Here is a 17,387-nt window from a genome sequence, read left to right on the forward strand (position 1 = left end):
AGACTGGCTTCTTTTACTTAGTAATGATCGTTTAAGGTTCCTCCATGTCTCGTTATGACTTGATAGCTCATCTTTTTTTAGTGCTGAGTAATAATGCATTGTTAGATGTACCACACTTTGTCCAATTGCCTACTGAGGGATATCTTGCTTGCTTCCAAGTTTTGACAATTATGAATAAAGCTGCTATAAACACCTGCATGCAGGTTTTTGTGTGGACATAAGTTTTCAGCTCCTTTGGGTAAATAACAAGGAGCACAATTGCTGAATCATATGATAAGCATATGTTCAGTTTTTCAAAAAACTGTCATAAACTCTTCCACAGTAGCTGTACAATTTTACATTTCCACCAGTAATGAATGAGAATTCCTGTTGCTCCACATGCTTTCCAGAATTTGGTATTGTTAATGTTTGGGATTTCTAATAGGTATATAGTGGTATCTCATATGTTTTAATTTGCATTTCCCTGATGACATATGATATGAACCATCTTTTCATAGGCTTATTTGCCATTTCTATATCATCTTTGGTGAGGTGTCTGTTAAGGTTTTGGCCTATTTTCAATTAAGTTGTTTGTTTTCTCATTGTTGAGTTTTAAAAGTTCTTTGTATATTTTTGATGTCCATAATCAGCTGTGTCTTGTGCATATGTTTTCTCCCAGTCTGTGACTTGTCTTACTCTCTTGACATTGTCTTTCACAGTGCAGTAATTTTCAGTTTTAATGATTTCCAGCTTAGCAGTTATTTCTTTCATTGATCATGCCTTTGGTGTTGTATCTACAAAGTCATCGCCATACCCAAGGCCACCTACGTTTTCTCCCGTTGTTTTCTAGGAGTTCTGTAGTTTTGCATTTTACGTTTAGGTCTATGATTCATTTTGAGTTAATTTTTGTGAAGGTTATAGGGTCTGTGTCTAGATTAGGTGTTTCTCTTTTTTTTTTTTTTAATTTTGTTATATGGATTTCAATTGTACCAGCGCCATTTATTGTAAAGACTTTTTTTTTTTAATTTTTTTTAACTCCATTGTATTGCCTTTGCTCATTTGTCAAAGGTCAGTTGACTTATTTATATGGGTCTATTTCTGGGCTCTCTGTTCTGTTCCATTGATCTATTTGATTTTGCTAATACAACTGTTTTGATTACTGTAAAGTTTATAGTAAGTCTTGAAGTTGGGCATTGTCAGCCCTCCAACCTTTTCCTTCTCCTTCAATATTGTGTTGGCTATTCTGGATCTGTTACGTTTCCACATGAACTTTAAAATCAGTTTGTCAATATCCATAAAATAACTTGCTAGAATTTTGACGAGAAGTGTATTCACTTTATAGATCAATTTGGAATGAACTGATAATCTAATAATATTCAGTTTTCCTTTCCATGAAATAGAATATCTTTCCATTTATTTCATTATTCTTTGATTTTGTAGTTTTTCTCTTAGAGAGCTTACACTTTTTGTTAGATTTATATCTAAGTATTTTATTTTGAGTGGTACTCATGTAAATGGTGTTGTGTTCTTAATTTCAAATTCAAGTTGTTCATTGCTGGTATATAGGAAAGCAATTGACTTTTGCATGTTAACTTTGTATCTTGCAACCTTGCAATAATCCTTTTTAGTTTTAGGGTGTTTTTTTTTTTTTATTGATTCTTTTGGATTTTCTACATAGATAATCATGTTATATGTGAACAGTTTTGTGTCTTTTTCCCAATCTATATATCTTTTATTGTCTTACTGCATTAGCTAAACCTTCTAGTATAAAGTTGAAAAAGAGTAGTGAGAGGGGACATCCTTGCTTTGTACCTGATCTTAGTGGGAAAGTTTTGAGTTTCTCACCATTAATTGTGATGTTAACTATAGTTTTCATTTCTTTTTTTTTTCTTCTGTAAAAATCCTTTATCAAAAATTTGATTAAGTTTAGGAAGTTCCTATCTAGTCCTAGTTTACTGAGAGTTTTTAACATAAATATGTGTCGGATTTTGTCACGTGCTTTTTTTGCATCTGTTAATATAATGATTATTCTTTTTTAAGCTTATTGATGTGATGAATTATATTAATTGATTTTCTAATGTTGAGCCTGCCTTGCATATCTGGGATAAATCCCAATTGGTCATCTGGACTTTTCATAGTACTAAAAACAGAGGTTTGAATAAAAGATGTTTAATAAATTGGCTGATCCTAATGTATAAAGGAGTTCAATGTCAAAGATGTAGACATGCCTCTTCATATAATAATTGAAGGTCAAGAGCACATTTTTTTTTTTTATTGAAACACTCGTACATTTCTAGATTTTGAAGTCAAAAAGTCATCTACAAACATTGACACCCACACTTTCATTAAATGCCCATTACTCCAGTTCACTAAAATGAAGCCAATACCTTTTGATTTATCTGTTTATGAATCAGGTTTTTTGCTAGCAATAAAAATACAAAAAATAGATCTCTGATTCAGCTTAAATAAATGAAAAATAAACTTTCTATCTTAAAATCACAATCTAATTTAAAACAAAAGAATAAAATCAAGGACTGGCCCATAGAGGAGAAACATCCCTAATTTTGGCAGGCTCTAGGTTAGGCTCCTTTTGGAAAACTGTTACAGCCGGTTGCTGCGGTATGGGGATAGTTGTTCTCTAGTCTTGCTCAATCAGGCTGCTGTCTTACATCCGTCTGGGAAAGTATGGCCCTTGACTGAATTGTGGCAGCATTGAATTGTGGCAACATGAGTTTAAGGATGAACGGGAGAGAAGGCTGAATCTCCAGTCCATTTCCCTTCACATTTTTTTTCTATGCACAGAACGTTTTTCACAGACAGCAAATTAGTGGGCCTCGTTCACAACTAGGGCTTCAGATTTCCTCTGGGAGGTCTTTTGAGCAGAGGACATTTTCCTCCGCTTCTGGAGATGTTGCTTGTTGGAAATTCGACCTCAAAGAGCTGAGTCATACTTAAATCAGTTCAAGTTTGAACTGAGGCTTCGAGTCCCTACTTGTTTGGTTTTATTTCTTGAGAGAACCCAGTGTTCTCTCTTTCTGAATTATCTTCATCTCATGAAATTAGAACTCCCATAGGAATGCTTCACTATAGTGAAATCATATTTCTTATATGATTTGTTCTAATAAAACGTTATTCTCCAAACTGTTCAAAAGCCCCTTGCTTTTTACTCACTGCAAAAATTTTCTACTCTTAACAAATATGAAGATAACTTTTCTCCTCATTGGTGTGCAAATCCCTATGGTTCTCTCTTCAAGTGTTAGATGCTCAGTCTGATACAGATGTGTGAGCAGTTTTGACATTACACATGACCTGTGTTGTTAAGAACCATTAACTCTCTACTAATATCCTTTCTTAAATGACTACATCCTATTAGTCTCAACACTATAGTGGCATGTTATAACTAGAATTCAACATTCTCTCCAATTCCTAGTCCTTACCTCCCAGGAATGCCTGTTTTTGTTTTGTTTTGTTTTGTTTTAATAATCAGAAGCCTGTACCAGAGACTCTAATGCTTGCACAATAGTAATTTCACAGGAGGAGCCAAGTCTGTAAGAGATCTGCCCCAGTAGATGAAACATGGATGGAACTTTGGATCAGTTCTCAGAAGAAAGAGTTATGAACCTCTTTGCCCCTTTCAGTACAAATTTAAAAATATTGCAAATCTCTAGATGCTAATTTGAATACCAGCTTTTAAAGTTCATACTCTCCAGCTACTCCTTAACTACTCTAGTAAGCTCAAAGACGTTAAATAGGTCTAGCTGTGAGTCCTTCAAAGGCAATTTAATTGATTTCAGAGTAGTTCCACACTAACCGTAATGGCCTGTGCAGGGTTAATTTCTACTTCAGACCATGCATCCAACAGTTTGAGGTTCACGATGTAGGTGCTCTCCTGCTTATTTCTGAAGTGAAGAATTAGTAGGGATTTGGTCACGAACCTTAGCGCAAATGATACCTGTGAAAAATCAGTGAAATTTGTATTCTCATTTGCTGTCTCTGCACAGCATCATATTGATCCTGGCATGACAATCAGCACCCCTGATGTTCTTTAAAATGTCGCCCCATCAAATTCTCATGTGTTTAGTAATTTTGATAGGTTTGGGGAATGAGGTATATCGAGCACTTCATATCCTTCCCCTAGCATTTTCTTGGTTCTGTCGTACCTTGGCCTCTCTTCTCAAAGAGTAAATAATTTACTTTTCATTTCTCAGTACTTTTATACCTTTCTCTGAAGTCTGGGGGCCAAGAGACATCTATGCTTCTCAGAGACGCACCTCAGTGGACTTACCAAGACATTTTCCTAACCAAAGCAGATTGCTTGCTAAGAGGAATATGTGTATATATATATATATATCCTCTATAAATACGATGCATTTGCCCCATATAATAATGCCAACTGTTATATTAAACACTTTATATTAATTCCCTTAATCATAACAATCCCTTGAGGGAGGCAGTATTTTTCCATTTTTAGATAAAACAGGCTAAGGGATACTAAGAAATTTGCTTATGAGCTTATAGATTGTAAAGAGTGGAACCGTGGTTTGAACCTAAGATTGACACCACAGCCACCGTTCTTAACGCTACAACTAAGCATCAATTATATTTCTGGCTCATGGTACTTGGAATATGTAGGATACCTGCTCTTTTGTAATTTGCACAATATTAAGGTGGAATTTAAAAGAGCAGTCAATAACACAAAGGATTCAGTGCTCTCAAAAGCCACAAGATATACATAGAATATGCAAATTACTTAAATTTATGAATATGCTACTTAGTTTATATGCTATCTTGAAATCTGTGCAAGCGTGACTAGTTAGAAGCAACTTCTATCATTGTTTCAATATAGTCGACTGTGGACCGTTCATGTGTCATCACACCTAGTAATTATTGAATACTTTGAGGACACTTTTCTGCGAGGTGCGGAATGAACCATAAGAGATGATCTCAGTCCTCAAGAGCTTATTCTAATTAGCTTATGAGGCATATATCCATGAAAAGTTATTGCAAAAATACAAAAAGTGTACTAAATATTAAATGAGTGTTCCAGGTAAGTCAGTCCTCAAAGCCTGGAGTGGTTAGAGAAGACTGCACGGAAAAGGTGAAATCTCAGTCCTCTTTTGAAGAACTAGGGTTTGAAGAGCTGCAGAGATCGTTGGAAGTGCAACTCAGGTGGTAGGACCACTGGGAACTACACTGTCTTATCGCGACCTGCTCCTGAATACAAAGCAGCCTCTCACACCAGAAACCTCAGCGAAAGAGCGAACAGCCGAGGCGAGCAGACCCTTCTAGAACCTCCGCAATCCAAGCCGGAGCCGGTGGATCCCAGGGATGCGCCTGCCCTGCCGAGCTTCCGTTTCCGGCCCTTTAGGCTCCGCCTCGGCGGAAGCACCCTGTCGGGGGGAAAAGGGGTAGACGCCGCGCGGGCCGCGCAGGCGCACTGTGGCGGCGGCAATGGCGCTACCGAGCACCCTGAACAGGTACCTGCTGCTCATGGCTCAAGAGCACCTGGAGTTCCGCTTGCCGGTGAGTGTGCACAGCCCTCCTCGAATTCCGACCGGAGAGGGTGGCGCGGTGAGGGTGGTGTGCGGGGGGTAGGCGAGCCGCGCACCCTGAGCACGCAGGGGTTTGGGGTAGCGGGGTTGTTGGGCGGGATATCACGCGTTCCCAGCCCCTCGCCTCCTGGGACAGGACGGAGCCCGGCAGAGGTTGCATGAGAGAAGGCCATGACAGACTTTCCCAGCCTTGCTAAGCGTTTTCATTCCTGCCTCTACCCGTGTTCCAGGTACCAGATTTAGGCAGGTGAGTAAGACGCGTCCTCCAGGAACTCTTCGTCTAGTGGAGAATAGCCGACAGAAATGCTCAGTGTGCAATGTTTTAAGTATCAAGTATGCGGGTCAGACTCGGTGCGGGACATGGGATGATGGTGGTGGGTAGTAGGACTTAGGTGATGGAGAAGTTGGGAAAAAGGTTTGTTTGTTTGTTCATTCATTCATTCATTCATTCAAGAAACATTTTCAGAGTACTTGTAATTGAAAGTTCCTAACGCTGAGGATATAACAGTGATAAAGACAGTTTCTGTTTTCAAGGAGCTTACTCTTTAGGAATAGGACCACGCAGATGCATAAAGGCAGCATTATGAAATAACGTTGGTAAGTGCAGCCGTAGAAGGATGCACAGGGAAATATGAGAACACAGAAGGGGAATCTAATCCAACTAAGAAGTGGGGGATGTTGGTCTTGCCGATGGATTACACAAACTGTAACTAAAGGATGAGTAGGAGTTAGCCAAGGAAAGAATAAGTAAATTAGAATTACAAGCTGTTTTTATTCCTGGATTATGAAATATGTAGGAGAGAGTGACAAGAAGAGAGCAGTAGAGGTATATAGAGGCCAGAAAATGCAAAGCCTTGAATATCCTGGAGCTTGGAAAGAGAATTTATTCAAGTATTTTAAGCAAGGAAGTGACAGAATCAGATTTTTCTTTTAAAAGCACGTCAGCAGCAGTGTGAAGAATAAGTCTAGAATCAGAGACCAGTTAGGAGTCTGTTGGAATAGTCTTGTTAATAAATTTAGAAGGCCTGAACCAGGGCAAAGGGTAAGAGAAAGGTACAGACTGGGAAAGTAGGTGATAAAATAATCAAGGCTTGATAATTGATTGATTGTTGGGGGAAGAGGGACCAGTTAAGGGTAAGCCCTGGTGGAATGTAAAATAAGCACAGGCAGATGTAGGATTTAAAATTTTGTTATTGCTGAATTCAGTGTGCTTGTGTAACAAGTGGAGATGACCAGGAGGCAGTGAATATATGAGTATATTCATAGGGAATGATTTAGACTGGTAAAAAACATTCGGGAGTCATCTGCATATGAACACTAGGAGAAAAAATGAAATTATTCAAAGAAAGCATAGTATCTAAAGAGTGGTGAGTCAAAAAGTGAGAAGAGAGATCACAAAATAAGCAAGTGTCAGAATAGGAAGTATGTGAAATTTTGTTGAGCTATTGTGTAGAGTTTTTATGGGAGGAGGTCATGAAAAATGAGGAAGGGGGGATAGAGTAGACTACACTTAACTGAGCATAAGAAGGGAAAGTAAGAGATTAATTAATAGTTTGAGGGGGACCTAGTGTCAAGGGAGGATCCCTCCCTTGAGAGATTGGTATGTTTATAGGCTGAAGGGGGTTGGGAGATGGATGTAAAGGCACAGTGGGAGGTGTTGGTCTTTCAATAATAAGGGAGAGTGGGCAGGTGTGGGGTAGCTGACAGAGGGCCTGTTATTCTAGGTAATAAATGAGTCAAGGTTATTTCTTGAGAGAGAGGGGGCCAAGCAGTTTTATGGAAAAATTGAGAAAAATAGTAAAATTTGAAATAGTCTTTGAGAGCAAAAGTGGAAGCTGACAAGTTAAACCAGTAGAGAACACAGGTGTTAGAGCAATGCTGAAAACCTAACTGATAGTGAAAATCATGTATTTTTAGTTGTGCCAAGATTCCGTGATAATCTTCAGTTGTACTTAGCCAATTGGCCTTAGGAGTTATGAAGGAAGATTGTGGCATAGATTCAGGATTAATGTTTTGCTGGCGAGGTGCATTGGCAAGATAAGAGTCCAAAGGTGTAGCGTTGCATGGAGGAAGTGATATTTTAATTAGATCTTAATTGATCAAGGAGATGGTCTGAGAGTGAAGAGAACTGGAAAGCCTACTTCAGCGAAAAACCATAGCAAGTATATAGGCACAGATGGATAGTTGATTATGTTGGTGTGGGGCGTGTGGGGTGTGTGGGAAGGGAGGGTGAAGCAGTAGGCAATGGGAAGAGATGTGAGTGGGTAGCATCCAGAAGTTGGAGTTTCTTCAGACCATTGCAAGGAATTTGGATTTTAATTTAGATTTAATGGGGAGCAATTGACTTTTTTTCCTTTTTAAGCCAGGAAGTGACAGGTGTTTTTTCTTTTTAAACCAGGAAGTGACTAGTAATTATTTGTGTTGTAGAAAGATCATTTCGGAGTATAAAGGAAAGGATACTACTTAGGGGATACTAGAGTGGAACTAGAGAGAGGCCAAGGAGGGTGAGTGCCTGTATATAGTCAGACAATGCGATGAGAAAGATGTAGTTAGGTTGCAGTCTTTAAATAGCATCCCTAGTACTTGGTGATTTGACCTGTTTCTTCCTTAAATTCTTCGTAGTTACTGTCTTACCCTCCCAAAAGCTTTCCATACTTTTAGCAGGTATCAGGTTTTTCTAGCTCTCAGCAGGAGGCTTAATCTGAATTCCCTAGTTTGCCAGTCACTGGAAATGGAAGTCTTCTCTCCTCTTTATTTGTTTTCCCTGTTTCAACACTTAAGTCAGTTTCCATTAACCTAAAACTGAAGTAATCTTTTCTTCCCCTGTACTTTAATATAATACTTTTTTTGCTTTTACTTCTTTAGGAGCACTCGCTGTTTTATGCTTCACATTTCAGTTACTAGGTTAAATATTATGTTAGTTCTACTAGACCTTAAGCTCCCAGGGGATAAATATATATTTTTACATAGTTCAGTGCCGTGCACATATTGTTTAATAAATATTGAATCGAGTGAAATAGGATCCCTTTGTGGAAGGCAATCAAAAGGACGTTTTATACTTTGGGGTCCATCTACTATATTAGAACTGCTCAGCAGGAGAGCTGTAATGAGTAGCTCTGCCTTTATAATTTAAAAGATTACACAGCAAACATGGTCTAGTTTTATGGTGAGTTATTCAAGGCCAATCTTAGTTGGCAGATGCCTTATTGTACTAAAAGTAAAGTTCAGATACCTGGGTTTTATTGCTGGTTCTGAAGCAAACTAAGTGGATGAAAAAATGGCTGAAAGAACTGAAAAGCTCATGTGAATTAATGCATCAGGAATGCTCCAGATCATGCTCTATTTTTATATTCAATATCCAATATAATTTTTTTTTGTTCCTGATGTAGCAAGATTCTCAATTGGAAAGTGAATTTGCTGTAAGGTGAATAAAAATCTTGTGTTTTGAGTTTCGCTTTTTTGTGTAGGTTGTTGGAGTAGTTAGTTTAATACATATTTTGTTTTTAAGTATGAAACTTGTGTTATCACATTCATTCTCACTTTTAAGTCATTGCTTCTTGAGTAGTGGAGCTAATGCTATGCCATAAAACTTCCAATAATCCTTCACTTTTTAAAAAACTTATTAGAGGCTTTGTATTTTAGTTTGTTGCTGATTTTTAACAGTGTATTTAGCAAACCGTTTTAAATGTTTTAAATGTAAAACTGGTTGCACAATATGCTTTAATATAGAATGAACAAAAGGCATTCTATACCAGGTAACTTAATCTATAACTTCATTTTTTCTTTTAAGTATTCTAACTCTGTCAGTCTTTCTTGATTTCTTGAACCACTGGACTTCAAGGACAGTGTTATAGTCATCATCATCTTGATTCCTTTAATAACACCCCAGGTTCTGTGCTCCTCTCTTTACATATCTCCTTACCTCATGAGACACCTGTGATTCTTATTTTACAGATGAGAAAACTGATAGTCAGAGGAGTTAAGTTTCTTGTATAAAACCACATTGCTACTATTTGGAAGAACTGAAAACCAAATTGTGGTCTGACTCCCAAGTCCAGTGATATCTCCTATTCAAATTTGTGTCATCCATGTTGCAAAATAACTTGTGGGCTACCCTCTGATTTACAGATAGTCTATGCTAGTTAACTTAATTCAGCCCCTTCCAATACCAGGGACTTAAAAAAAAAAAAAAAAGATTTGTTGCATAGACAAAAGAAAAAACAAAAAAGGTACTAGTTACTGCACAAACCTCCCATTCTTTTGATTTTGAAGTGGAGAACCTTCGTGGTCTGGGTATACTTTCATGGTGGCTGTGGCTCATGATTTATTTGGTGTTGAAGGCTCCTTCTCCTAGTTGGGAGGAAAGGGGATTATAGTACCCAGCAGTGGAGACACTTGTCTCATTAGATTATCTCCTCCTCTGTAAAGACTACACAAAGGAGTGGGATTATACCTGCTTCATGTTATTTGGGGATACGAAATTTGTTAGTAGTACGAATCATAGAATTTGTATAGTCACTTTGCATTTATCAGTACCTAGTGATTGCTTCATAGAATATACATACAACCTGAACAGATTTCAACTTTGCGTACATGATATTTTTAAAGTAGCTATTGCGTTCTCTTTCTAGTTTTGTAATTTATTTAGAAAGGAGGTTAACTTACCGTAACTTGTACTTAATGAATCCACAGTGATGCTCCCTAGTTAATCTCTTATTTCATTTTATAATTCAACACTTATTCATTTAATTAACTGAACAAGACAACAAAGTTAATTTACAGTGAGACTCTCTTACCTTTGCCTGATATTTGATAAAATTATTGGTTTTTTAATTAGAAATTTGTACATTACTAATGATTGTAGTTTCTAGAAACAAAATGGTTCCAAATATGGTTTGTAAACAAATAGATTAAAAATATTGTGCTAACAGTAAAAAATTAACATAAATTTAAAGTACCTTTTAATCAGTTGACAAACAGTACAACATCCTGTCGAGCAGTAGTAAAGGGAAATTGATACTCTTGCACTATAATTTAGGACAACCCTTTAAGAAAGTATTTTAGCCTCTAAATTTTAAGAAGGCATGAAAATTTCATATACCTGGATATAGTAACTCTACTTTTTATGACTCTATCCTGAAGAAATAATCCAAAATATGGAAAAATCCATATACTTATGAAATGTGTATTTTAGCCTTATTTTAAACTGATAAAATTGAAAACCACCCAAATGTCCAGCCTAAAGTAAATTATTTCCTACTGAATTTGCAGTCCTGATGCCAGGGAAGAAAATTTTTATGATATAAAGATTCAAAGGGAGTAGAGAGTATTCTAAATGTGCTTACAAATATTATTCCTTTTCTAAACATCCTCAAATCATTTGTGTACTTATTTTATTTTTATTGATACAGTATCAAATTTATTTTTAGTTTTTGTGATCTGTTTTTTCCTTTTCAAAATCAGGCCTTTTTTGATCAAATCTTTTGGCAACTCTCCTGTTGTATAAAATTTCTCAGAAATTACTTAAATTTGTGACTAAAATTTTTTCAGAATTCAAGCTTTAATTTGTCTGGTGTTGAAATTTAAATGTGTTAGGTAGATCATTAACTCTTTTTATTTTTTAATTGTATCATACCTATAATCTTTGAGTTCCCAGTGTTAAAATGTATTCTCTCTGTAATATTTTCAATATAGGAAATAAAGTCTTTGCTTTCACTTTTTGGAGGTCAGTTCATCAGTAGTCAGGAAACTTATGGAAAGGTAAGTTGAATTTATTTTTTTCATTCGCTCAGTTGTAATATCCTTGTTAATAGGACCTTAGATTTGAATCTTAAATTTTTATTTGCGTGTTGGTTATTTGTAGCTGTTTCTAGGGGCAATTGAATAAAAAGCGTATTTTGGGGAAAAAATTTGTGGTTTTGGAAACTAATTTAGGTTTATTTCCAGTATTTGCTTATTTATAAACTTTAATTCAACAGTTTTGCTATAATTTGTATCTGTCCCTTCAATGAAAAAAGAGCTGCCTTCCATTCATGAGAGGTATAGAGTTAGAATTTAGAATTTAGCTGAATTTCAAGCTTATATATATATATATTTTTTTTTCTCTTATGTACCTTTAAAAAAATTTATTTATTTAAATTAGTTTGAAATATATATTGGTTAGACATCTATATAGTTCATAAAATGATCTCCCCAATTGCTCCCTTCCTCCCCCAGGCTTATATTGGTACTCATTGTAAAATTTGAAATTGTGCATATGTAAGATTGTGAACTTATGAGCTTTGTATTTTGTATTTGATAGTTTATCAGTCTATTAGAGAAGTTTGGGAATAGAAAAAGAAAAAAATTATTCACAATTTTTCCTCCTTGACATGACTTATATTTTAGGGATACTGCCTTCCAATCTTTTTTCATAGACGTTTTCCCCCTCAGTTGTAATGCTACTTAAGAACTTCTGCAGTCTCCTCTTTACTTGGTGATGTTAATGTAAGCACATGTTGCTACATAACCTTCAATGCCAAAAGCTCTATAATACTTTCCATTGATTAGCTTTACCATAATTTATCAAATGCTTCCATTTCATTCAGGTAGCTTTACATTTTTTACTAATAATAGTAATACTAAGATGACTATCTTTTTTTCTGTTTGGATTATTTTGAATTTTTTTAGTATAGTGTAAATACTGGGAGAAGAAAGACTGAGTGTGTCAAGGAGGGTTTTTTGTAAAAGACAAAAGTTCCTGATATTGAACTTGTGTGACTTTCTCTTATTGAGGAAAGAGAAAAAGGTGTGGTTATAATCGTGTGATGTACTAAGGGTTAGGGTCCTGCTGGGTTTTGCTGTATTCTGGAAAAGCACCTATATTCTTAACTGTTGACACAGAGGCTTGGGAAATCCCCCTGATGTACCTGGAACTTTTTTTCTTAGATAAGATAATAAAAATTAGCTTAATATTTTACCCTATGATTTTCTATCATAGTTATTTCAGACTCCCCACCCCTCATCCAACTGGCCACAACTACTTCGAAAAAGAGGAATTAGTCAAAGAAGCACATTGCTTAGAAGTTAGAAATAAATTAGCTATATTAAAAGGAATGATTAGCATCAATAAAAAATTCTGAGATTATACTTGGGGCATTATGTGCAGTAAATCTTTTGGTTAAACTATATATGAGAGCAAATACAAAATTAACCTAAATTTTGAAAAGCCTTAAATTTGCTACTGTTTTCATTTATAGAGTTACTTATAAAAGTGTTCTGACATACTATATTATCCTGATAGAGTACTTATTAATTTACTTTTTTGCTATTAGAACAATTTTAATTTTTTTAAGAGGAATATATGTTTATTAACATTGAAGAGTAGACATTTTCTGGAATACCAAAGATTTTTCAATTTGCACATCTTTTTTTTTTTGTTTTTAAATTTTTATTTTGGTGACATTGGTTAACAAAATCCAATGTTTCAGGTGTACAATTTAACAGTAAGGCGCATATATACATATTGCATTGTGTTCACCTCCCATAGTTAGATTTCTTTCTGTCACCACATATTTGACCCCTTTTACCCCATCTACCTCACCCCTGTCCCCTACCCTCTGATAACTACTAGCCTATTATCCGTGTGTCTCTGTTCATTTGTTCTAGAACAATTTTAATTTTGATTTGAGTCAGTGCATGTATTCTTACATAAAAGTAACAAATAGGAATTTCTCCTTACTGACTTGAATAAAGCATAGGAGATTATAAAACCACTTTGAAGTAAGTTGTATATTGTTATTTCTTTCAGTCTCCTTTTTGGATTCTTAGTATTCCCTCTGAAGATATTGCAAGAAACTTAATGAAACGGACTGTGTGTGCCAAGTAAGAGAAACTTCTGAGGTTCTCCTGCATGAGTGTATCCCACACTTTTCATAATACTCTGTCCTACTTTTTGCTATATTAGCACAAAGTATAAGGAGTTCATTGTTGCGGGGAGCTCAATGTAGCTTGCAGTTACCTGCATTTGCCACTGGATGGGGTTGGGGAACAGAGGAGAGTTACCTGCTAAATCTGAGGGTGAGAAAATCTCGGTGAAATGCAGAAACATTTATTTTGGAATAATTTTTTAAAACTTTTATATTAAGCAGGACTATGGTATGATATGTAAATGCAATGTTATTATATAGGATAAATGCCACATTTAATTATAACCAAAATATTGAAAATCTAAAAATGGTTTTCTTATGTTTTTTATTAAATATATGGGGTGACATTGGTTAATAAATTTATATAAGTTTCAAGTATACAGTGGTTTTAGTAGATGAGCAGATCAGTGAAATATAAGATGACAAAAACTGAGGACTGCCACGAAATATGTTTTACTATTTTATTTGTTAGAGGAATTCTGATGATCATATCTTGGTAGAGATTAGTGTAATGATGTTGTTCATTGTTTATACTACTTGAGTGTTTTCTAGATTTTATCATTGGCATTCTCTTATTTTATTTCATTTCTTCCTTTTTTTTTATTATTGGAAAAACATCTGTCTTTGAAAATTAAACTCTTTTCTACTAGCATCTTAAAAATTAAACGACTGACATTTTCCTTGAGTTGCTTTTTTCCCCTGAACATTCTGGCAGATTGCTGAAAACCTTTTCTTAGAAATTATAATATTTAATAATGCAGTGAAGATAAGAATTTACATATGTCCAGTTTAGCAACTTTTTATAGCATATGTAATTGCTGTATTATTGAATAGATTATACCCCCATATTTAGTTAAATTCATCCTTTTGAAAACTAGCCATAGTTCTAAATCTCATCTCTTAAACTGAAGCTTGTTAGTAGGGCTAACTTATTCAATAAAAATGACCAGAAAATAGAAACATAACTAAAAAACACATCTTTAAATGATTAGTACTTTAAATAGCATATTAATATTGTGGCTCTAAGATGTGCTTGATTTCCAAAGATAAGGCATATTAGGTTTAAAATAGCAACATGAAGACAGTAACTTGTCTACTTCCTTCAAAGGTCATATCTTCTGATGCACATATTTGATGCATGATGCAATTAATAATTGTACGATGATTGTATAATATTGTATAATTTCTTGACTTCTTTTTATTATCTATATTTTGTATAGTTAAGGTTATACTTGAAGTGATAGCTGAGTAAGAGTAGTATACTGTAGAGGCCTGCTCTCTATAAATTTAATAGAAAAGGAGGAATTCATTTTCAAAGGATAAAAGTTACAATTCTAACTATAGTATTAATTGTTCCAGAACTAAAATTGACCATTATAAGCATAGATTCAAAAGTAACTTAAATTCAATTTTTTTTATGATAGAATAGGGATTGAAAATTAATTTTATTGATTTATTGTTAACATGTAATATTTTGAGCATACCACAAAAAGAGTGAAAAATATAACACCTAGGTTTCTCTACCTTGTTAGGTCTCAGCATTTTGGGATATTTGCTATAGCTTTAAAAATTTTTTTGCAGAAACCATTGATGCTCTCTGAGTACCTTTCCCAATTCTATTTCCCTTCTTCCCTCAAAGGATAATTTCTTAAACCAGTTTTGCTTATCAGAAAAGTTTTATTATTAATGCTATAATCAGTAAGATATTTTACATCATTATTGATTTTATTTTGATAAATTGACATCCATGCTTATTTATATAGCACTCATGAGAAATATGGCAATTCATATAAACTTAATAATCTCTAAAATAGAGATCATAGTAGTATAGTCTTATGTATGAAAACTGTTTACTTTGAAAATCTAAATCATAAAAGGAATTACTATAAATTAATGTTCCAGTTATAACTGAAGCTTTTTATTTTGTCTTTTTATTTCGAACATTTAAGATATGAATTTGTTAATATGTTATATAAATTCTTTCTGTGAGAGGATATAAGTGTTATTTCATAATTTAATGGTTCTAGGTTATTTATGTATTAGTTTATATATTATACTGTATAAAAGTTAATTAGGGATAATTATGATCTGTGGAACTGAGTGTAGCTTTCTTGAAAGGCCTGGGATTCCCAGATTTTTTTTTTTTTTTTTTTGCACTTTTATTTTTAAGAAGCATTATAATATTGGTGAAGAGCATGGAGTCTGGGGTTAGATGGATTGAGTTTGAAACCTAGTTTCAGTTGCTATATGACCTGAGAGACTTTTTAAATCTCTTTGTGCCTCAGTTTCCTCACTAGTTAAATGGACAGTAATACCTCATAGGGCTTCTGTGAGAAATAAGTAAATGCTAAATGGACTTAGAACAGTCCTTGTTCTTTAAGTTATATTGTTAATTTTATAATTTTTTACTACTTTTGCTTTTCAGGGTTTTACCTTTCCGGAGATTGAGTATCTATGTTTTTCTTCAGTTTATGCTTCCAAGACTTTTTTTAACCTTAAGTTTCATGAAGGCATTGAGCTTTGTTCTTTGCTCTGTCCTAGGGCTTAGAACAATTCCCATCATGTCCTTAATAAGTATTCTTTGAATGAGTGAATTGACTAAGTTTATTATTTTTAAACATTGAGAATAAGAAAAATGAATGCTTGGAATTTGGGGACATCTATTTTGAATAATTTTTTGTTGTTGTTGCTTTTTATTGTGTGATTTATGTAGCTGAGGTCATTCCTTAGGTGATAGATAAGTAAGAGCAGAATTACTGTAGAGGCCCTCTTTCTATAAATTCAATACAAATGAAAGGAGGAATTTGTTTTCAAAGGATATTCTCAGTTCTAATGGCAGTGTTAATTACAAGTATAGAGTGGTTTGAATTTAGATGCACAAAACTATACTAATATATAGATCGATTTCTATTATAACTAATTCTAAGTACTGTTTCACTGATTGCAATGAAATTTTGCTTATAATTTAAATGTTCCTTGAACTCGATGGAAGCTTGGGAATATTTTTTAAAGAATTTTTTTAATTGTTATAAAAGTAATCATTAGTTACTAAATGTTGCCACATAATAGCTAGATATAAATAGTAACATTTTCATCTGGTCATTTTTCTTTTTGATTATGAAGACATTGTGAAAAATTGGATTTCCTGTAGCTTTTTACCTATTTCACTAAAATAACTTAGTGATTTTACTACATCATTTGTGTTGTAGTACAAAAATATAATTATGAGAACTTGGAAAAATCTTGACTCACGTTAATTTTCTCCTGTGTAAAGTTCAGCTCTTATGTGTGATTTGGACTTAATCTATATTTGTTAGCAGGTTACATATTTCTCATTTATAGCTTGGAAAACAGGCAATAATTGTTTTAGTGGCGTAAGCTTAAAGAACTACTGAAGTAATTGTTACATATTACTGTGCGAACTATTTCTTAACTGAGGTTAGTACTAATAATTTATTTCCTAGGTCCATATTTGAACTATGGGGTCATGGAAAATCTCCAGAAGAGCTGTATAGTTCTCTTAAAAAATACCCTGTGGAGAAGATGGTGCGTAGTGAAATGTGGTTTTATATAGCATGTCTATAGATACTATCAAATTACTAAGCTTAAAGAATTTATCTGCTTTTATTTTAGGTTCCATTTCTACATTCAGATTCTACATATAAAATAAAGATTCACACGTTTAATAAAACACTGACACAAGAAGAAAAAGTGAAACGAATAGATGTAAGTGAATTTAGCGAAAACCAGAAAACCTATGAGATTAATATAGTCTAAATGTTGTTGATACATAATAATGCCCAATGTCTATTAAGTGTATATATTTTAACTAATGGTGTGCTAAGTACTTTACATGTTTTGTCTTAATGCTGTTACCGTAATTACAAGATAGGTATTATGTGAGCACTGTTTTTCCTTTAAAATTTTTGTAGGACATTAGAATTATTTT

General features: G+C 34.3%; 1 protein-coding gene across 6 annotated transcripts in view; it reads left to right on the plus strand.

Annotated features, from left to right (window-relative positions):
• Positions 1-5,370: 5,370 nt before the first annotated feature.
• Positions 5,371-17,387, plus strand: part of TRMT11 (tRNA methyltransferase 11 homolog) — a 98,610-nt gene continuing 86,593 nt past the window's right edge. For 4 of the 6 annotated variants that reach the window (XR_004951044.1, XM_016161337.2, XM_016161336.2 and 1 more), the window contains exons 1-5: positions 5,371-5,502; positions 11,226-11,291; positions 13,321-13,394; positions 16,903-16,984; positions 17,072-17,164. Coding sequence is in view for 5 of the 6 variants with exons in the window: in XM_016161337.2 (XP_016016823.2) it covers positions 5,431-5,502; positions 11,226-11,291; positions 13,321-13,394; positions 16,903-16,984; positions 17,072-17,164 (387 nt within the window). In the remaining variant the exon portion in view is untranslated. Of the gene's footprint in view, positions 5,503-5,667; positions 5,779-11,225; positions 11,292-13,320; positions 13,395-16,902; positions 16,985-17,071; positions 17,165-17,387 lie in introns of all 6 variants that reach the window. The other 2 variants (XM_036221525.1, XM_016161338.2) reach the window with 2 other exon arrangements.

The sequence above is a fragment of the Rousettus aegyptiacus genome, unplaced genomic scaffold, assembly GCF_014176215.1.
Source record: "Rousettus aegyptiacus isolate mRouAeg1 unplaced genomic scaffold, mRouAeg1.p scaffold_m13_p_1, whole genome shotgun sequence".
In the NCBI taxonomy this organism is placed as follows: domain Eukaryota; kingdom Metazoa; phylum Chordata; class Mammalia; order Chiroptera; family Pteropodidae; genus Rousettus; species Rousettus aegyptiacus.